Source organism: Syngnathus typhle, linkage group LG19 (assembly GCF_033458585.1).
Source record: "Syngnathus typhle isolate RoL2023-S1 ecotype Sweden linkage group LG19, RoL_Styp_1.0, whole genome shotgun sequence".
Lineage (NCBI taxonomy): Eukaryota > Metazoa > Chordata > Actinopteri > Syngnathiformes > Syngnathidae > Syngnathus > Syngnathus typhle.
Genome location: NC_083756.1, coordinates 7488489 through 7511346, shown reverse-complemented (window position 1 = coordinate 7511346; position 22858 = coordinate 7488489). Strand labels below are relative to the sequence as shown.

Below are 22858 nucleotides of genomic sequence, written 5' to 3'. Positions count from 1 at the left end.
TGTGTCAAGAAAGCAAAATAATAAAGAACGATGACAAGCAACCTGAGCAAAGACAATCAGTTCAAACTATATTATATTATATTTATTATATGATATGATATGATATGATATGATATGATATGATATGATATGATATGATATGATATGATATTATATTATAACTTCATGTATTGATTGATGTATTTTATTTAAAAGCTGTCATATTAGATTAATCTGTTGATTATTTTGACGATTATACGATGAATCCGATTTTAAAAAATGTCGTTTCCATCCTTTTATTCTAAAACATTATTTTAAATTCCCGCTACAGAAAAGGCATTATTAATTTGAATATATCTTGATTTGACCAGGTCTTGACACCGATGAGTTGTCAATTAATTGATGAATCAATATCCTTCTAGTGCATTCTTAACTTCGTAAATACAAAAATCTCGTCTTCTCTTGTGCATGCAGGGGTGCCTCGTGCAGTTCGTGTCCGGATGTGTCCTGCTCCGTAAGATTTGCAAGGTGTTTGAATTTGATCCCTCCCGGAACAAATCGAGACGCAGCACACCTGCAGTGCTCAGCAGTCCAGGAGCTCAGTGAGGCTGCATTGTGCTGACCAGAGCTCTCACACACACCTACACAATGGACCTTTATTCCCAGGTGCTGCAGAGCACAGAGTCATCATGCATTCCCTACATGTAGATATGTATCAAAATATATTTTTGTCCATGCAAAAATTTGTTCTGTGTCGGCAACGAGAGTCCAGGATGATGCAGTATGGGTTCAGGACCAATGAACACCTCTGGGAGCTAACCTGGGGGCTTTAAGTTCCTCGGCTTGATGTTGCAAATCCCCTTGACACACACACACACGCAAAGCTTGTTTTCGGCCACCATTGCTTTCACCTTGTTTCATGATTAAATTGACTTTACGTCAGGAGCTGCAGCTCAAGGCAAAAGAACTCACTATGAAGAGAAATTGCCTTTAACCAGTGATGACGGTCATCTCGGCCAAAGTGGTAAGTTTCACTTGGAGCACGTGTTCGTTCCAGTCTCTTTAATTCGTTTCTTAAAGTCGCCTCTCCGATCTACTTTTGATACAGCTGTGACATTGCGGCGTCCTCGAAGTCTCGGCGTAATGGGCATCATAATGAGCAATGGACGCACTTGCAAAACCAACACAAGTACTACATCAGCAGATTTGTGCTCGGAGCTGACTCGCATTACACACGCTTCGACCATTTATTCTTCACCCCCTCGGCTGCTTTCAATGCGATTTGTATCAATTTGTCCTCATTTGGACTCATCCTGTTTTAGTGGCGTGAAAGCAGAGATGCCGACCAGTGCGGGCGGGAGAGAGGAAGGAGAAGGTGAAAGGTTTCTTTCCGTGTCGCGGGAAGGAAAGATTGCGGCCTGCAAAACGAAATGCCAAGCAAATGAGGACGGATCAAGGGCCGGAGAATTAGCCACCCCGAGCCGCCATTACAAAGACGGAACGGACTGCTCATCGTGCAAACACCTTCATGAATACACACTCAAGGTCACATACCGTAATTTTCGGACTATAAGTCGCGTTTTTTTTCAAAGTTTGGGTGGGGGGGCGACTTATACTCAGGAGCGACTTATATACATATGTTTTATTTTTTCACTTTTTTGGGCATTTCATGGCTGGTGCGACTTATACTCTGGTGCGACTTATAGTCCGAAAATTACGGTACATGGATTAGTTAGGATGCTGGCCTTTTGAGAAATAGGGACATTGAATGGATAGAGAGCCTCGAGAGAAGAATCGATTCAGTATAAAACCTAAATCTGAATGAAACAAAAGTTGAATTTGAGCTGACAGGTGTACCTAATGTAGAGTCCCTAGTGTGTGGCTTCCGTGCAGTCTATGCCAACGATAGATCAAACACATATTCCGTTTTATTTCCCCCCCCACGGCTCTTTCAATCACCACAAAGTAGTGTGTGACTAGAATACATTCCAGTAATGTTGACTACAAACCAGAAGAGGATTAAAGGAGCAGACTCACGCAGCTCGCCGAGTGATACATTTACAGTATGGAATAACGCAAGTGGTTGGTCGGCCAACAGCGTGGTAGTTATCAAGCCTTTCATTACAATCACAAGACATCAAGCAGGAGGTCGTGTTATGATGGAACCCCGCCGAGGGGAAATGGAGGAGCAACAGGGATCACCTTATTGGGTAAGTATAATGGTTGTTGTAGCAGAGAACTGCAGACCTGATATTACGGCTTGAACAAAGGAGGTCATCATTAGTATGGATGCATGCATGTGTACTGTCAACATTTAGGAATGTCCACAGTGCAAGTCTCACAATCAATCTGTTCCCAGGAGGACGGCTTCATATTTCAATTAATTTCTAATCAAGCCGGGAGCAGCAAACGTGAGGTGATTTGGCCTTCATGGACGCTCTTATCCCTTCCACATCCAAGTAGCATTTGGAGGGAGGCCAAGATGAAAGCAAGCCTTTTTTTGGTTTTAGAGGTCAGCCGTTTGAGGTGTTAACACCCACAGCGACGCACTCGGCCAACTGTCACCTCACAAAGTAAAGCCATGTTAAGGTCACGCAGAACACTGGGAATGATCCTCGAGTCCTAATGCTCCAATCACGGGAGTTGTGATTTTTTTCCTAATATTATTCACACCCTTTCTGAATACCCAATGCTATTAAAAGGCTAAATATTCTGCTTGAAATGAATTTGTATATCATGTGCTCGCACAAAAATGACATCAAGGACGTCATATAAATATGTATACCGTAATTTTCGGACTATAAGTCGCACCGGAGTATAAGTCGCACCAGCCATAAAATGCCCAAAAAAGTGAAAAAATAAAACATATATATGTATATAAGTCGCTCCTGAGTATAAGTCGCCCCCCCACCCAAACTATGAAAAAAAAAACGCAACATAGTCCGAAAATTACGGTATACACTTTTGAGAAGCCTACTAATAAAATGATTAATAATATGAATTCATACGGTGACATTTTCCATTCCTGCCGCTATTGCCATTGCTACATCTCATCGGGGACATTAGTCATTCCCCTCACAGTAGGACAAGAGAAGAAACAACATCCTGAGGCCACAACTTCTGCAGCAATAAAGGACAACAAGCAGCTGCAAAGCGCCGGGAGAGCACTTTACATCAATCCATTAGGAAGCCCAGACGCAGTAAGGGTGAATAAATGTGCACAGTGTACACAGAAAGGTGGAGCACAAGACGCGAATTAAGGCAAAATGGAAAAGTCATACAGGAGGGTTGAAGCAATGAACAACACAAGCCCATGAGGCCAATGCTGGGAAGCAGCGGGACTTAATTAGGAGAAGTAATTCGGCCTGTTAAGAAAAAAAACGCACTTTGCGACACATTTTTACAGTAAACAATGACCAAGAGGTGCAAAAGCTGAAATGATCATTAATTGTGACTGTAATTAAATGACAACATCATGGCTACAATATTTGTGGTAGAGACAATGTTTCAAGGTACAATGAACACTACTATTGATTTATATTGGCCTAATTGTTGGACTCAAATCAGATATTTACTAGAACTACTTTTTCCAGAGCTAAAATGAGCCAGGGATGTTCCTTGTTAAGGTTTCAAAACAAGGTAGCACCAAAAGCGACAAGCCACTTATGCCCCGGTAAGGCACAATTGTGTCACATATAGTACTCAATGTGCCACTTTTTGAAAGTTCCCAAAATTGGAAAGAGAAAATAAATGCCTGCGACATTTATTTCCGATCCAACAATGGCTTCTTCTTAATATGGATAAGAATCAGACAATTGCGTGACAGATCGCTTGCAACCCATCATTGCAAACAAGATGAGTCTGCAGAAAGAAAAATAACATGGTACGCATTTCTAAAAATAAAACAATTTATAATATAATCTATAATGAAAGCAGGTAGAAAGAAGTATGTTTTTGGCTTTTGGGTTTCAGATGATCAATACTGGGCTCCAGAATAGAGAAAAAACATTTAAATAGACTGTGACTCCAAAAAAAACACCTAAATTGTCATTGGTAACTTGGATACGCAATTTTATTCAGTGTAATTGTACTACAATGTATTTTTTACTGCTGGCACAATTCTATTCCGGTGCAGCCGGCTTTGCGGTTTTCCTCTCATCTTCTCGGTAAGTAGCTGGGAAGAATTCACAGTTACTGTAAAGACACTAACAAATGGCACCCATAACATTTACTGCTTCACGTTCGGCTTGACTTCAAGTGCAGCAATCAAAGATGCCCTGTTTCTTTCAAGTGGTCAGGAAAACAAACTCAGACCACGCCAGGAAAGTCAGCCCCTCATTTATTAAACCCCGGTGGGCCAACCAACGGTGGGTAGGCACCACCATCAGAAAGGCCAATTAGCAAGAAAGCCATTGTAAGCACATAGAAGAGGCTAAATGTTAAAAGAAAGAAAGTTGCAGGGTTGAACACGGCAACATCAAAACAAGACTGGAGATTTCAATCCAAGTTTACCTGTGAGGATTTCTCAGTGATAATAAAAACAAGATGCTGCTAGCAGGGTGTTTTGTTCCTTCATGCTGAACATCTCCGCATGTCATCAAGCCCACAAAAGGAGAAAGGTTGAGATGCCCTGTTGTGAATGATCAATAAAGCGCAAAGATGGCTTGATGTGGGCGGCATGTTTTCTTGTTTTTTACAATATCCCCTTTCATAGATAGACAATATAGTCCAGGCCAATAAAAAGTTTACTAACATTATGAGATTATCTGAGATACATATAGCCATTCATCCATATTTTATAATGTCTTATGTTTATTTCCATTCAGTGACAGAATCGGCCTTCAAAACAGAAGAGAAAACATTAGCCAAGCTATTGACTCGCTATTGAAGAGGAGCGTCATTTATGAATCAAAAGAGAGCAACCTTGGTGATGACTGAATTGCTAAAAAACATTTAATTACAAGAGTTGGAAAGTCAAATATCAGCTTTATGAGTTTTATAGAGGAGAGAGGATTCGGATTTTTTTTGGTCATAAGAGCAAAATAAAGTTTGGAAAAAGAACTCTTCAGTGAGTCAAATAAATATAAAATAAAATAAAATCTATCACTCCAGTAATTTGACTGGTGACCCTGATGTCACGGTTCTTTTGAGACTTTTTTGTTTACTATGTGACTTGTGTCTCAATAAATCAGATACCGTAATTTTCGGACTATAAGTCGCACCGGAGTATAAGTCGCACCAGCCATAAAATGCCCAAAAAAGTGAAAAGAAAAACATATATATGTATATAAGTCGCTTCTGAGTATAAGTCGCCCCCCCACCCAAACTATGAAAAAAAAACGCGACGTATAGTCCGAAAATTACGGTACTTATCTTCCCTGGCATCCTCTTAAAAAACAAAAATGTCATTCATCCGTTTGCATTTAATTCCCCATTTGTTCAGTGCTTGTCTTTGTGCTGAGCATCAAGTGTGATTGACACTTTGTTCAGCATTGAAATGGAATTTCATTGTACATTCTGTCCTGTACAATAGGAAGACAAATACGTCCTTGCCGGCTTCGTCCTTCACTCCGCATAATTGCTTTTGTTCGCAATTTAGCATTTCAATGCATACGTGTACAACGTGTAAGGAAAATTAGGCAGCACTTGATGTCGAGCTTGCATGTTTTGCCCTCCCCTCGAGACAAGGAGCGATTAAGAGACTTTGTAGAGCTTAGTGGTCGTTTTACACGGTGATCCTGACATACTCCTGTTAAGAACTCGTCTTATTATACCACCATGGCTTGTTTGCATTTAACCTACCAAGCATAATGTTGCAGCTTGACACAAATAAAATTAGGTTACCCGCTGTTTTTGCTATCGTTAAAAAAAAAAAAAGACCTGCATATTTTTGAGAGCCTGAGCAGCTTAGAATGAAATAGTGTGACAACTGTATGTACCTGATACCTTGTGTAAGTACAAATATTTGTTGCAGACCTTGAGGAAAATGGATTAAAAGTGTGCAGGCCGGGGTGACCTTTACACAAACCATCTTGCAACATCTGAAGCCAAAGAGAGGATGATTGACACAAGACAAGATTGGCAGAAAAGTTCACGTGTCAACTTTAGCTGGACTATTTATGTGTCCGTGAAGAGAGCATTTTCAAGTTTTATGTTTGCCACTTTGTTTTCATGGTTTATCAACGATGCTGCGTCTGCTTGGAATTGATCTAATTGGATTGTCGAGGGGAACAAAATGGCCGCCTAATGTATATCAAAAGTTTGAGGTCACTTCAAAATATCCTTAGCCATGGTCCATAGTGTATCATCTCATTTACCTGTTTGGGGGATTTGGGTTCCTTATCTGTAATGTAATATAAAAAGTATTTTCTCATTTCCTTTCGCTCGCATTTGAGGGCAATGAGGATCCTCCTGAAGGTGAACGTACGCTTTAACTGTCTCGAACCGACACCGATGCCGCCATTCATTATGCAAGAAAATGTAATGACATTTTCTCCCCAAAAAATAATTACTTTTACCGTCGGAATATCCTCACACTACATATTTAACGACCGAGGTAAATATTTGATGATAGGAATCAAGAGTAAATCGACAAAGCAGTTCTATATGGACTCACCTTCTTGGTGTGGCTTTTCTGTATTGCTAAATTATTGAGAAGGTGTAAATAGATTGCTGGAAAGAAAAAATGGATGAATTTTGCCTCTTGCTGAAAAGTACACTGCAGTTAGTCCCTGAAAGCAAAAGCAAATGATGTGTCACCAAGCTGATTAGACTCCTAACCTCATCACGACGTGGAGTACTTGAGGCACCACGGCGGTGAAGTGCACCTCTTCGCGAGTCTCGTTCAACACTTTCATAATAAGAGTCATTAACGCGAGCACACATCTTTCTGCTTCATTTAGCCATTTTTAACAAGGGGCATCTATCACTGGGGTGTTACCGCTCTCCGGTCGCACTGACCTCTAACATGCTCTGATTTATTCCAAACTGTTGCCTTCTTTTCGCTGCAGGACAATATCAACACCGTGGAGTTTTTTAATTATGAAGCCATAACTTTAAACTGGCCTCGGACCTCAGGGGTCGCAGGATTGGGTGACATGAATTGTGCAAGGGAGAACATTTGTAGTCACGTTCTGGAGATAATTCAGTGAAGGTAAAGTAGCGACAATGATTGCAGCTTTTTTGTTTTTCCCTGTTTGACAAGTTGGTATTAAACCAATTAGTCACAGTCAGGGGTGGGTTTTCTAGGACGGTGACGGTTTTGTTTACCCGCCTTGAGAGCAAATTAAATGGTGTGTCATCAACGGTGCAAGCAGTGGAAGATTGTAAACATGTTTTTTCCCCTCTACCCTCGCTTCAAAACGAGAAATAAAACGACCGCTGTTAGAAGATTTAATTCTGAGGAAGCCTCTCTCTGGGGCTCTGCGGCACGCAAAGAACCAGCACCACAAAAAGACTTCAATTAGCAGATGCTTTCATTCGCTAACCAAAGGCACCTTCAAGTTTGTGAGTTTGAAAAAAAAAATCAAATACAAATATCATTGTTTTTCATTATAGCTGCTTGAATAGAAGTTCAGAAAATCAAGTCGTTTGCATCTGAAGACATTAGATTGGAGAAACAAAGGCTAAAAGAGGAGATCATGGGTTGAAGTTTATTCGAATTATTTTATTTCCATACCACACAATATGACAGGCAGTGTGTGCATGAGTGTGTGTTTGAGATGGTAGCTCAGCTGGGGAAATGTTTGAAGGAGTCCAAAATAACATTGTGCATGCGGGCAGACCCAGACAAAGTCAAGTCGGGGGGATTATTCTCAGAGCTGAGAGCTTTATGATGGATATTTGTGCCCTCTATGCTCACTCTGAACTTCACAGTACACTTTCTCATGATGAATAATAAAAAGAAATACACCTTGTATTGTTCCGGTAATGTATTTGTATTTCATGTATTTTCATTAAAATTCCATTTTCAAAAAAATGATTTGAGTTTTTGGGTGTGTGTGGCCTTCACAAGTTCATTTTCAAATGCGGTTTATTAAGTTGGCAGTGAGTTTTGCACGTAAAAAAAAAACCCCAAAAAACTTCTAAACCCTGCAAAATCCTTTTTATATTTGCATGTAAATGACTTTTGTTTATCTAGGGAGGAACCGAATGCCAGTTTCAGTCTCATTGAAATCCCTCCATCAAATCTGACTTAAATACTTTTACTGGCAGGATAAACATGGAGTGCTTGTCAAGCCTAAAAGCATCTTCACACCGTAAGAACAAATAAGCAGCAATATTGGACTGGCCAAGGTCACTTTTGCTCGACCTTGCAGTTAGCTCAGAAGGCTACAGCTTAGTGTGTTGAGTTTTGGATCATATTTTTTTTTAAAAACAAAAAAAGAGAAGACCTCTTTTATCCCCAGATGTCCTGCAAGTAGCGTTTCTCCTCCCTCAGGCTAGCCAGTTGCTTCATGGCCTCCAGTTGGTCCACCTGGAGCTCACTCATGATCATCTCCACCAGGGTGTCGTTTACATCTCGAGCCATGTTCTTTGCATCTCTGGAAGAGGAGAATATCAATTTTGCTGTCCCACCACATTGCCCGAAGAAGATTGCACTTTATTTTGTGGCTAGACCTCACAATCTAGAACTTTTAAATGATCATCATTACACCTGAAAAATTCCATCCCCGAAATGACAATGGTCATAAATCAAAAATTCTGACAAAGCCCCTATTTTTGCAATTGCGGCATTTTGGGAGGGATTCATCATTCTGTTGACGTAGAGGTGGGATTTATTTTAATTAATTTAGTCCGGATGTTTCAAAGATCATTTAGATGAAGCAGGTAGCTCCGCGGTGATAAAAAGTGAGACCCTCTCGATAAATCATGGGACTCTGAGCTATAAAACTGTTGGCGTGGCTCATTTTTATGCATCATTCATTGTCTTGCACTGAGAGAAATGAATATATGGGAAGTGTATGTATGCAGGAAATCATATTTTGCTTGGTTCACAACAACGTGCATTTGCCTTCTTAGCAAAAGATTTATCAAGCAGTTCATTTATCATGCATGTTCACCGCCCTCATCTTAATCATCCCGCGATGGATAAAAAAAATATTTCTACTCTAATCAAAACTAATTTAGACTCCTGTAGTAAATGGTTTCTACCAAAATGATTCAAAACAATTTTAAATCTCCTTTTCTCTTAATATCTTGAAATATTTGCATAATCTTACCAAGCCGTTCATTATAAAGTAAGAGCTGTTTATTCAGTCGTGTAGAGAATAAAATTTCGTGTCAAGTAGGAGCTCAATCTTGAATATGTTGCTGACATCGTGGATTGATCATTTATTCATGATTATAATTTAAAACAAGTGAGGTTATATTGACCACGGACGAAGTATTGATGCAGACTTCTTAATAAAGTAATCAATACATATCCTTCGCTCTGAATCTCAACTCAACATACAGAGTCCCAAGATAAAAAAATAAAAAAAAGAAAGTCTTACCCACAAACATAGAGGCAACCGTTTTGTCTGATCAAAATGTTGATGATTTTGTGGCTGTGGCGCAACATGTTGTGTTGGACATATTTGGGAGGTCTCTCTGAAACAACGGCCTCCTCCTTCTGGTTATCTCTGGAGAAACACACCATGAGGTGGTCCAAGGTGCCACTGGATACAAAGCCCTCCAGCTCCTCCCTGGAGAGAGGAAAAAAGAAAATCAGGTGGTTTGGTTCAGTCAAAGGTGTATCAGAGACTTTCTGTCATTTGGGTGAGGCAAAAAAAAATAAAAAACTGTTATTGGTGAATACAGCAAACGCCTGTAATGTCACGACCTGTATTCTTTTTCCAAGATCCTTCCGGCAAAACTGAACAGAGACTAAATCTGGATATGCGGAGCCATGGCCTTGTGACCTAACACACCAACACATCCAACATCCCCTTAAGACATTTCAGTGTGGATTTCCTCAACCAACATTTGCAAAGAACAAAACCAACCATGAGGCTCAATAGAAAAAACAACACGGATGAGCCAAAAGGTCCAAGAAAAGCTGTGCCAGACAGCTAATTTATTTTGCTTAACAAGAAAAGCAGAAAGGTCGAAGCAGTGTTGTAAAGGCGTTTTTCTAATCAATCCTGCTGTTGGGTGTACCCTTGCCTCCCTATCGAGTGAGGTGAGCTTGCCAACTTCTTCTCTCCTCTGCCTTGCTATCTACAGAGCCTGAGGAGGAAGAAGGTTGGAGCAACACCACTCACCGAAGAAACTATGGCTCTGACGTGGTGAGTCAAGCTGTGTGCCTCAGGTAAACCAATGACTTATTTAAAATGGGAGGACAATCTGAATCTTGTGTTGTATAATGTTCACCGCTCCCAAACATAATTCTGACCACGAAAAGTGAATTATTCAGACCTATCAAATACAACTAAAACAAAGTTAAACTATTCAGCTACTTAGGATGCGATAATAGAGAGGGACTCCAAGGATTTCTGTTGTTATGAAACACAGAATTTTTTTTTTCAAATCTATGCAGTTTGACTTAATGCGACTGGGGCGACGGGGAGATGATTATAATTTTTTTACGAATCAATAACACGGGGAAGAAATAGTTTTTAATCTATGAAATGTTCACATCGCTAATACTTAAACAATTATCATTTGTATTTAACTGGAACTCTTATTTTGGACACTTTAGCATCGGCGATTTCTTTAATAGCACCTGACAGGCGGCTAATGCATTTTTTTTAAACGGCATTGAGTGCGATCCGAGATTCATTTGACTCCCACGGTGAGGAAGATTTCAAAATAATAGGCATGCAACCCTGAATTTATTCAGATAAAACACACAGTCACGATCATAAATATTGGGACAGCTCGCTTCGAATTCTCATCTTTTTGGCTCTTAATAAATTGATTCAAAATAAAAAACTGCCAGCTTTATTTTCTACATTCAAATCAGGTGAGCAGTGTGGAATCATTTGTTCATGTGCTTCTTGTTAGGTCCAAAAAGTCGACAATTGACAGGACAATTGGCCGCTAAGCTGTTATTCCGTCATTATCCCGTTTACAAGGAGCTGACAAAAGGTTGAGCGTTCATTTCAAGTGAGTTATTTGCATTTGGAATGTGTTGCGGTCAACTCTCGATACGAGAGCCAAAGTGCTGTCACTATCAGTGAAGCAAGCCATTATTAAGCTGAAAACCAAAACAAACAAACCCCAGGGAGATGATAGTGGAGCAAAAACATTGGCTTTGCCAAATCAACAGGATGGAACATTCTTAAAAAGAAAGAAAGAAAGAAAAAAGGCATATAAAAAAATCTTCCTACACCATTCACCTCATTTAAATGTAAAAATACCTTAAATCCATTGTGATTGAAATTCACACAAGCCCGAGTCAAGATTCAAACTTCTTGAGTATGCAAATATCGACTCCACCAAACTGCCGTATATTCATTCCCTCATTTACATAATGCTAGAATAGCAGAATTTCTTAAGCATTTAAAGCTATTAAAAATAATGGAATACTTTGAGTGTCCTTATGTCAAGGTGAAAAGTATGCAAAGCATACGGGACAATTAACGGAGAGCTTACCTGAACAGGTAGTCTCGGTCTCTGTAGCGACAACCGAAAAACAACCAGGTCTCACCGAACACGGCATCGGGATTCTCCTGCCTCTCCTTTTCTCTGAAAGTCAAACAGTTATCGGTCAATCTTCATTCACAAAGAAAAAAAAAAAAACAGATGGACGAGAGAAAATCTATTCTCAGAGGTTAAAGAAGAGCGGTTAAGCAAAATCTGCAGTGGCAGCGATTGCCTTATGCACAGAATGAGTTGATGATGATGAGAGAGGGAAGAGAACAATATACAACAATAAAAATCAAACGGCGTGTGTCCGACGAGTGCACAAAAAGTGAAACTTTTCAGGGAGGCCGGAAATGTCATGTTTAGTAGGTGTGGCGAGAAGAATCTCTGTCAGTGTCCTTGCTCCTTCATCCCACACCTTGTGGTAGAGAATAAATGCTAACCCCCTTAACCTTTTGCCAGCAGCAGAATCTCAAAAGCATTATCTGTTCCTGACATCTGCTAGGATGACTGGCGAGAGCGGCCACAAACCTAAAATGGATTCTGATCATGTCTGCTGTGGGTCTGATTAATTTTGCACCAGCCATCACTGTGCACCCAGGGCGGGCTGAAATTAACAAATAATTGGACAGCTATTATGATATACTTTGTGATAGATATCACGTGACAGCAAAAAAAAAAAAAGAAAATACTACAATCGAATTCTCATACTTTCTAAATATCATGAGCACAATGCAATTGTTGCTAATAAACTCATTTATTTTTCTATTAACTGACTCCCCATCTTCAATCACTGAAGCAAGTCATCTGTTAACGCGTGCAAAATTGTACGAAATTGATTTTGCCACCGTTTTACACTTTTTTTTCCCCCCAATTAAAGCAGTTTTGTTCTACTTTATGAAACAAACTCTTCCCATGGGTTATTATTGTAACCATTGCGGCTATAAACCTCACTAACTAAATTGACTGGTTCATTCAAGACATGATTTTTATCTGTTTGTGCCTTGTGACTGACTAGCAACCTTACAAATGACGACAAAGCTGACAGAAAATGGCCAGAAGGTTAGAAAGCACCCAATCAAGTACAGCTAATTGACCACAAAGGTTTCCTTCATTTATAGAAAATGAGTTCAAAATAAAACCAGTGCGTTATCCGATCTTGCTATCTCCTTCGAGTCTAAAGATAAAAATAAGACATCAAAAGCGAAACAATTAAACTGAGCTCTTTATAGCATCTCTTTTGGGAAATGCTGGGTATCCTTGGGTGTCCTTTCCTATTTAGCAAGATTGAATCGTCCTCTGCGTGTGCAATCTAAAGAATTAAGCAGCCGATTTAAATGGTCTGCCGCGCAATGCATATCAATGAATGCTATCATTTAGTCGCTGATCAACCAATTAGAGGTGTTTGAATGACTGAGAACACCTCAAGCAATGCTTTTCAAATGTCTTCATCAGAGGAAGTCATTTTCAGATCAAGAAAAAAGATGTCATATGCTCTCCCTTGCATGCAAGTCCATGATCATATTAAACTCATGTCGAATCATCTTAAATCCACTTTTGCTGGATTGCTTGAATGGACAGAAAGAAATTCATTTAGGAACAGCAAACAAACGAGATTGCTTTTACATTTGTTGAAGGGTTCTGGTGAGAATTTCTCCCCTGACAACATGATGAAACTCACAAAGAAGAGACAGGCAAGAAAACGGAAGGAGCTGTCTGTCTATCAAGCATCCCGGTCGGTGCCGGAAATAAAGAAAGTCGGAAGCGGAATCTCTCCCTCTCTCAAGCTCCTTGTCATGAAGTTTAACTTCCGCTATTCAATTGTTTTGAAAGCCAAACAGAACAAATATTATGAATAGTCTTGCCGCAAACAGTCGATCGCACCTCTGAGCATTTTTGGCACATTTCAATTTAAAATCAAGAAACAAATTTCAGGAAAGGGATAACCAAATGATTTTAAAAAAGAAAACAAGCAAGCCTTTCATTTTGGTGTCAATCATCAACAAAAGCATCATTCCAATTCCTTTCATTTTGCATCCTGGCCATTCTGATCTGCAAAAACAACTCATTTTAGTGTGCCGCCTGCCCTGAAGGAATCAATACTAATATGAAAAAAAGCTGGCTTCTATTCTGAACAGGCAACGCAGGCGCCTTTCCCTGAATACAAATGATATCATTGCATCGGCAGACTCTTAACAGCGTGCAACACGATCCCATGAGGAGAGCACTCCATTTTGCTCCGTACCACAAACGCGCCATATAGTGAGGAAGAGGAGGGTTAGGACTCGGTCAACATCCTGATTATCTTGTAAGGTACATTTCATTAGGTCACTGATGGGGTAATGGTTTACTCTCCTAACTTCCGAGCAAGCGGGGTGGATTTCTTTCGTGACAGCGTCAATGTGTCTGGTTCCGCATTTCAAACACAGAAGATAATAAAACGCCTCCGTAAACGTGTCAAAACTGTGAATCGCTATCATGAAAAAAAAAAAAAAGATTAAATTATTTAATAATTTCTCTCTTGTATTAGATTGTCCAGGTTAGCAAACGTTTTGCCTGGTTGTCATCCTTGTCAAGTTTAGCCTCCGGCATCAATTTTCTCTTTAACGGCATAAAAGATATGACAGGTGACAGCTCAATGATATTTATTTTACTGCTGTCACCGCTGTGAAGAAAAAAAAAAAAAAACAGCAGACATCACATGATTTTGCATAGAATCAATAACAAACAACCTGAGTTGGAGAGCTTCTTTAAAAAAAAGAATCATTTGACACCACCTAGTGAGTCTGTGACCTTTTATTGAGGCTTCTTTCGGTCGCAATCTGAATTCAAAAATGTATTTTTACAAAACAAAATTGATTAGCATGAAGGGTCTCAGCGTGATTGGACTGTTAACATACTGTTATCGCAAACCACACGTCAATCGACGCAATCGTATTTGGAACAATGCAGCGGGATGGGATGCAAAACGCAAATGTTATCAGCTGAACTCTGCATATGTGAGTTTAAACTCCGACAATGGAGGGAAAACAAAGAAAACATTTATGCCAGAACAAAAGCAATGCGAGGTGGAATTTGCTTCGGGGTTCCGGTGTCTGTAGTAAGAAAAAACAAAACCTGAAGTCATGATTTGAATACTGCTGGTGGCCCAACCGATTTACATAAATAAAATGTTAAAATGGTAATGTTGATATTTCAAATTGTTTTGCAATGTTGACATACCCTTGTTTTGTTCCTCTACTCTATTTAGCTCATGAATAAGAGGTGGCTGCCAAATAGTAAAATATAAATCATGTAAATAAATTTGATAGGTAAGATTATGTGGAATTAAATCAAGATGAAGTTTGCTTGCCACGAGACCTAAAAGAATTTATTGTCCATTGAGTTTTCCCTCTAAACGAGTTGCCATAGAAATCGAAATGGCATTGGGAAGAAAACCAAAAGTTTTTCTGAAAATACATGCACGACATCGACTGGTGGCTAGCAAAGTTAAAATGTCAATACATTTGCATTTCAAATTCAATGCCAGCTGCTGGACTTAAGCTGTGCAAAGTCCATTTCCTGCCTGATTACGAGTCAAATCGACAGCGGGGTGCAAAACAATTGACAGCGCTTAACTGCTTGTAAAAATGTCAAATGAATTTTTTGCCGTGTCGAAAGTTTGCTCACCCCAGTTGAAGCTGATTCAATCTCCAGGTCATTTTTCGGTGCTTTTTTTTTCCCCAACAGCCAATAAATATTTTTCACCATTTATATTTTGAGAAGAGAAAAAACGATCACCCCCACCCTCCAAAGCTTGTCATCTGTCCAGGTGAGTTGGAGACAATTGGAGCTGACTGGGCCGCGACCTCATCCGCGCAAGGTCGCCCGTGACTTAAACGTGTCAGTCACACTAAAAAGGTTTGCGCTGCTTCCTGACAAGTCCAGGGAGACTTGGGCTCGCTTCAACGCGCAGCTATCAGCCCGAGTGAGAGAAGCTTCAAACGGTCACATTAACTCTTCATGACAGTTCATCTTGCAATTGTGGCCTACCCGTCAATTCAGAACCTCCCCAAATTTTTGATGTCACATCCAAATATTCCCGACAAGTCGAATTTAAGAAGCTGCACATTGCAGACTAAATGATGGGAATGAATATATTGTAAAGGAGCTCATTTATTCCTCATTAGCTGGATAAAACAACGGCTGACTGTCATTAAATTTAGGATTACGCCTCATGCGATGACGTCAAGCTTGAGGTCGGCCTCATTCGACTGTCAGAGCAGATTAGCTGGAAATGTGCAGTGGATACATAAACGGAGACATTTGTGAATCTCCATGACTAGGTCCGGAAAGGTCAGAGCAACAATCTGCACAGAACCAGTGGAAAAACAATGCATGAATATACATTGGTTCACCTTTGCTGGAGGAAGCCGATGAAGGGCGCGACACCCGTACCAGGTCCGACCATTACGACAGGCACTGAGGTGTCAGGTGGAAGTCGAAAGGAGCGGTTGGGTCTCAAACTCACATGAATCTGTGGTGTGAGGGTCACAGAACATTAGTCTGCATTCTAAATAATGGAAGTAATTAGAAGAGTGCTGAGGAGCCACTGTGGGCCTTCCAATCTATTAATTGATCTACTTAACATTCTAAGACAGGCTAATGAGAAAACTTATGAGCTCCAACTCAACTCCACAGGGTGTGATAGAGAAGATTTAGTTGCTTTCATTCAAATTATATTTGATTTTAATCGACCCCACGTAACAGGTCCAAACTCGGGCGATGAGTGGAATCTCAAAGAAGGAAAGCCAAATGGAGTCGTTTTCAAATACCTCCGCCAAGGCCAACATCTTACGTTGCTATCTCCTTTTCTTCTTTTGCGCTTTAAGGAGTGCTCCAACCAGTTACAGCAATTTATTATAATGGCATAATAGTGTGCTGTATATCATTTTTTTTTTGTTTTTTTTAACTTTTCATGTGAAGTTAACTCGATCTACTACAAATATTTCAATTTTCCTTTTATCGTGTCTACTCACCAGCGGTACGGACCCGCAATGCTGCAATTCATCCTTCCCTTGGTGAACCAGGCGAGGGGAGACGAGGTCAAAGAGCCAACCAGTACATAAGCCCTGCCTCCCCACAGGACGACCTGAGCGTGCTGGGAACTCGATAACGCTAAAAACGAAATTCAGCTTGCCCGGATGCTGAAGGCAGGAGCTGCGAGTTTGAGAGACCACAGACAAAAAAAAAGTTATACAGGCAGACAATGATGGGGAGATCTCGAGAAAACGAGAGGAAGAACAGATAAAGAACAGAGTGGTACAGAAAAGCATGATGGAATCCATTCAGACAAAAAAATAACCCATTTGGACAGCAGCTGATCAAAGTACCAGAGATGAAAAGGCTCTTAATGTGATGTGAGGAAAGAAAATGAGGGTGCTCCACCTATAGGTCTCCTTAGGCTCTCCAAACCTTTTTCCACTGATAGCTTAGGGAAATTCAAAAGTATTCAGGATCCATTTTGTATGCTGCCTCTTTTCCTGAACTCATCAAAAAACTATTTCAGATTCTATACGTTGATTGCCAGGGAGTTGGAAAAAATCCCTCAGAGCACCTGTCCGTACTTCTCCTCCCTACTTCCTGTTTGCCGTGGAAGACCTCTATTGACTCTAACATCAATAATGCAAGCCTCTAATGTCTCAAGTCTGCACTATCCAATAAACTACAGTGGCCATCTCTCTCGGAGCAGTCTCTCGTTCTCTCTCTGGCGTGCGCTATTTTCACAATCAAGGAAGCGGCAAAGCAAGTCGGAGAGTAGCCGAGAAGTTCTGACCTTGTCTTAGACGATCATGTTCCTTGTGAGCTTTAAAGCAGAGCCTAATGGGTACTAGCTTAACAGGAAGCGCAAATCAATGACTAGCTAAGTGAGGCAAAAAAGATGGAAGGTTGATTTAAATAAAAGTCTGGCTGGCCATTTTGTTTTGCTCCAAGTTCTCTCATCACGGAGTTTATTCGGGAATCACATCTACACACGGATAAAGTGCACTTTACATGGACTAGGTCACCCAGGCTTTTTTTTCTTTCAGGTAAAAAATGAGAAATTCTTTTATTATTAATTGGGAAAATTATACACTTTTTACCTAAAGCATAATAAGAATTGTTTGAATTCATATCGCCATCCAACTAAATGAGTTCAATGATGCGCAAAGGTGATGTAGCAACTATCCCCGAGGCAAACCATTCATTTATTTAATCATGACTCAAATAAAAGTGCACTTTTCTTCATTGCTTTGTGTCATTTCTCTGTTCAAACACCGCTAATAGTCAGTGTCGAGACGCATTCGCCATTCTCTTCCTTATGATTACCTATTGCTGTTCTGAAATTATTTTTAGGTGTCATTGTGGAGAAAGAAAATGAGAGTTGGAATATTAGGGTTGGAATACGACAGACATTTATCATTGTGAAGCCATGTTAACGCTAACAAATGATGTCATAGCTGTGGAAGGAATGATTTTTTTTTTTCCAGTCTTCTTACCTGGCCACTGAATAAGGCCTTGGCTGCAGCTTGGGGAGATGTTCTGAAAAAAATAAAATACAAATATAAGCACAGCTGTCAATCATCCTGTTGTCTTCCAAATATGTTATTAACCATGATGGATGGATGGAAAATGATGATGATCGAAACCATATTTATTTTCAGTAAACGTCGCTCAAATGAATGTCTGCTTTTCAGGACATACTGCTGCTATATTTATTAAAATCACAAAGTCAGGCTGTTTGAATCCCAAGTGGCCAGATGTGAAGCCAGTGGGATACAGATTGCTTCTGCAAACGCTATTGCAAAGTCAGCCGTGAAGGTGCCCTCCTTTTTTTATAACAAGGAGCGCACGGTGCGTTAGCAAAGGTGGGTCGCTGGAATGGAGAAAAGTCAACGTAGAAGGAGCAACGCAACAGGACCAGCCTTTCCGATGTGATGTGGGTCCAAAAGAAGCGAGTTGGATGTGAATAATAGATGAATCTGAAAGAGTAATAGCGACGCATATGAGGCACTGTAAAAACACATCATTCAGCTAAATCGCTTGGAAAGATCAACAGCTGGACAAAATCTGCTCACGCTGTTAGCCCGACACCTGCTAACGGGAAGGAAGCTCAGCAGGTTGATGTCAGAGTCCTTTAAAACGGACAAAAGTTTATTAAAGGACCGATGAGATCGATCAAATGAAGTCGTATCAAATGAAGTTGTAATGTAAGGCTTTCATTTTGAAGGCCAAGTGTGACGATCTTAAAGACGTGGCGATTAAATATCAGAAGCAGAACTCGCAAAACAGGCTCCCTCCTCTTCTTTGTTATGATCAATAAGATTATATTGAAAGTTAAAATCCACCGGGACTCAATTACAAATAAAAGTTTAAAGAAGGCTCAACCTTGGAAAAATAACTTTTTCACTATTTCTTTAAACAAAAACAAGGTGGCAGATGTATTTCTTCACCGAAAAAATTAAAAAGATAGAAAACTAGGGGCAAATATTAATGTATGAATAAACCTCACATACAGAGAAATAGCAAGGTTGAATACCCATTTCAAGGAAATGTCGTTTTTTATTTTATTTTTTTAATACTACACACATATTGCTTTTTAGTTCATTTTGTATGCGAGGCCTTGCGAAGTCATAGACTTTCACAAAGCAGCTCTTCAAATGCTTTTTCGTCTTACTGTCGATGAATAACAAGCAAGTGAGTGACAATGGGGGGGAAGAAACTTCATTCTCAATGTTCATCTTTTTGTGGATTGAGGGACGAATTCGAGGCTGCGTGGAAATAATTTGTCTCCAACTTGCTACAACTATATTTGAGCTCTGTGGTAAATTATAAATTAAATTGCTTACAGTCTGCTATGACCTATTCACATATGGGAGGGGGGGGGGCAATAGGATCATCTAAAAATAGATGAAGTGCACAAGTAGTCTAACGTGCACTTGGATGCTGTCCTCATTATTTGCAGTTACCGTCAAAGTATAAACCCAGATCGAGCAGTCGAGTGAACATAACACTGTGTCCTTGACCCGCAGAGTAAGACTTCACTATTAACCTCTGCTCCGAGATCACCTCTGCAAACCTCGGACCCTCTGTTCAACCTAACATCTGTTGCTTTGAGCAGCTTCCAGCGCCACACATAATGATGGCTGACTTCTGCATCAGAGAAGAAAAGGCAGTGGCAGAAAGACTGGCATGAAGGGCAAAATTAACTGACGTCAGTGTAAAAAAGGGAAAGGGCTGTGACAGAGGTGTTTTAGAGGACAACTTCAATGTAAAGCTGCTGCCAAGTCATTTCTCTGTCAGCTAAAATTGGCTCTACTGAAGAGCTAATAAATGAGGAGAAGTATTTGCTTGACAGAATGGAATGGAAGTGACATTTATCAAATTCAATATTGAGGGAAAATAAAAAATATATATTATCTTGCTTTGCAAAAGAAACAAACGTGAGGAGATGTGTAAAAATTATTTCCTGCAAAAAAAAACATTTATAAAGCTTGCTTTATTAGGGCAACGGCGCCCCTTTATGGTTAAAAGTCGTATTGCCCCTGCCACACTAAAACCTGCACATATAAATAAGCCTCATAAATGTTAGCAAATTAAATAAATGGAAGAACTCCTGCTTGCTAAATGATGAAGACAAAAAAATGATCTGACCTATAAAGAGGCTCAGGGGAGGCAAGCAGGATGGGAAAGTGTCCAGAAGGTCCAAAACACAGAGGCTTGTCTCTCTCACAAACTGGTTGTAGTCTGCGGTGCCTTGTTTGCTACAAAGTTCTTGCAGTCTTCTTTTTTGCACGCCGTCTGCTGTATGCTCAGCCAGCGCTCGCAAGAAGGCCTGAAAGAAGGAAACATTTGTCGGATATCAAATGATCTTTTTTTTTACTTTACAGAGTAAAAATCCTGAAGAGGCTTTATTAGAACACCTCGTTTTACACGGATGGAAATATAAAATAAAACATTCATTGTGTTTTCATGAGGTTTAACATTTTTTTGGTCGCCACTGACCTTCTTAGGAACACTTCTAATCTCCAGACACCATGTGAACAGGTACAGTAGAGAAATGTTCTGAGGGATGTATGAAGGAACCTGAGCACCTGAAACCCAGCAGGACAAAAAAACAACAACATTACATTACAGCAGGCAGGAAATTAATACCACAGTAAAAATATTACTTTTGCTGCATGTTTTTGTTTGGAATGCATGCTACAGTAGCATGCTAACCTTTTTTCTTTGTGTTTTTCAGTAAAGAAACTTGGACTAGATGATTCTTCTTATCCTCGAGACCCAATCTTTGAAGCAATTGCTTGACCTCAGATGCCCTATTTGGGCAAAAAACATCAAACGAGTCCCCGGGCTGATAAGTCAACATTGGGTGAGTCTTGAGAGGAAAAAAACATATTGATAAACCAGTTAGTATGGAATTACATATGGATCTCTCTGTGGACTAAAGAGAATATTCGATCAAACTTACAGTGATGTCAAGCTCAAGAAGGATGGCAGTCTTGACTGACTCGCCCGTTGTTAAACAAACGGCACGGGATATAGGGACCAAATTGAGAGTTTCGCTGTTTAACGGTCCAGAAATCTGAAAAAACAAAATCATTTAAATGATCACAAGAAGGGGATTCGGGAGAGATAAAAAGAATTCTCACCTCATCTACCATGTCTAACTCCTGAAGAGACACGTGTAGAAAAGGTGGAGGTAGACTAGGAACATTTAGAGACAAATCGGACAGTGGAGGCACTGAGTGTGACAGTGAAGGTGCATCGGACAATCCAGCATCCGTGTTTTGCGTTTCCGCTGGGGGTGCCGTTAACCGGACTTCTTCAACAGAAGCTGAACCCGGGGATGCACATTTGAGGTCTAAGTTGGGAGACTGGTCAGTGAGGCTTAGGCGGTTTAGTTCAACATGTGGTATTGATGAATCTGGAATTGTCTTGTCCATACTCCAATCAGAAGCCATATTTGTTAAAGCGGCTTTGACAGCTTTCCACAGTCCTTCAAGCCAAGGGTCTACAACCAACTCCAACCTTGGGAAAAAGAGAAGGGAGGAAAGATTTAGATATATTTTTTTAAAGTTACAAGGATGTCCAGTGACTACATTGACGTATTCCTTTGCAGAACTTACCCTGTACCGTCATCTGCATATCCTGTTGCATAGAATTGTTGGGCTCCAAGCTCCTGTAGACGGCGCTCAATTGTCTTGCCACAGTTGCAAAAGTTTTCGTAATTGGTGTCTCCTAAAGCTAGAGCAGATAGAGAGAGCCAATAAAAAAATAATACAGAGTACTTTTAAGTAATTAAATTAAGGTTAATTTACCTAAAAGTGCATAGTGGAGATGTTTATAGTGTTCAGAGGAGAGTGTCTTCTTCTTGATGTGCTTCACAAATTCCAAGGCATTGTCTGGTGGCTCCCCATCTCCAGTAGTAGACACAATAAAGACAACAGGGGAATTTTCCTTCTCCAAATTGTACTGAAATAATAAACCAGACATAAGTGCATCTATCAGGAAGAAGCAATCACATTCTAGATGACCACATTCAAGCCTTATGGCGTGTCAGCAGCATGATCTATGAAAACAAATCCCACATGCTCTTTCTACCTTCTCTTTCTGATTCAAACAGCTGAGCTCAGCAAGTAGTCCATGCTCCTCTGCCTCTTCAGCTATCCCTTCTGCAATGGACTGGGCTTGACCTTTTTGAGAGCCATAGAGAACCACAATTCGAGACTTGACTTCAATGGGCATTCTGCAGGAAAACACAAAAGGGAAACACTTTTCTACCTTGGGGGGGAAAAAAGAACCAGCTTGGAAAAAGTGCTTTCCTCTAAGTTTACCTTCAAGACATGAGACAAATAAAGTCGGCTCTCCGAAACAATTTCCTAACCTTAAACTCAGAAAACGTAAACAATCCCTAGCCGGATGTGACGTCATACTTGACATTTTAACACGTGGAATCTAGAAGTAGGCTTCAAAATGAAAAACATGTGTAGTAATAGGCGACTGCTGAAATGAAATGGACCCGATAGCATGGTAACTGGATTATAGAATGCTAATGTTTAATAAATGCATGATACCTTTCCAAATCTGCAACGGGAACCATCCAACGGGTTGTGTCACACCCTTTATGTCTACCCATCGGTTTAAGTCACGCGAGAACATCCTTCTCGTGGTGCGAGATACAACGTGATCGGAAGAGTCCACCACAAAAACACACGTTTTTTTATTTTAACTATTTTTTCGTGCGATTTTAAACGACTTTTAAAATTTTTGAATATTCAACAGTATTTGT

At 40.1% G+C, this 22858-nt stretch overlaps 1 protein-coding gene across 3 annotated transcripts; it reads right to left on the bottom strand.

The window, feature by feature from the left end:
• Nucleotides 1-7624: 7624 nt before the first annotated feature.
• mtrr (5-methyltetrahydrofolate-homocysteine methyltransferase reductase) lies at nucleotides 7625-22743 on the bottom strand. 3 transcript variants are annotated; one of them, XM_061265409.1, is made up of 15 exons: nucleotides 22644-22743; nucleotides 22171-22262; nucleotides 21888-22041; nucleotides 21696-21813; nucleotides 21219-21597; nucleotides 21038-21151; nucleotides 20788-20944; nucleotides 20572-20660; nucleotides 20221-20401; nucleotides 18066-18108; nucleotides 16566-16746; nucleotides 15945-16063; nucleotides 11557-11649; nucleotides 9474-9665; nucleotides 7625-8522 (listed from the first exon to the last, which is right to left on the bottom strand). In XM_061265409.1, the coding sequence occupies exons 1-15, from the start codon at nucleotides 22726-22728 to the stop codon at nucleotides 8378-8380; spliced, it is 2142 nt and encodes a 713-aa protein (XP_061121393.1). In that variant the 5' UTR covers nucleotides 22729-22743; the 3' UTR covers nucleotides 7625-8377. The 3 variants fall into 3 exon arrangements, with proteins under 3 accessions (XP_061121393.1, XP_061121392.1, XP_061121394.1); XM_061265408.1 differs by having other exon boundaries at nucleotides 22171-22315; nucleotides 22644-22742; XM_061265410.1 differs by lacking the exon at nucleotides 22644-22743 and adding an exon at nucleotides 22404-22570 and having other exon boundaries at nucleotides 22171-22315.
• Between the last annotated feature and the right edge of the window lie 115 nt (nucleotides 22744-22858).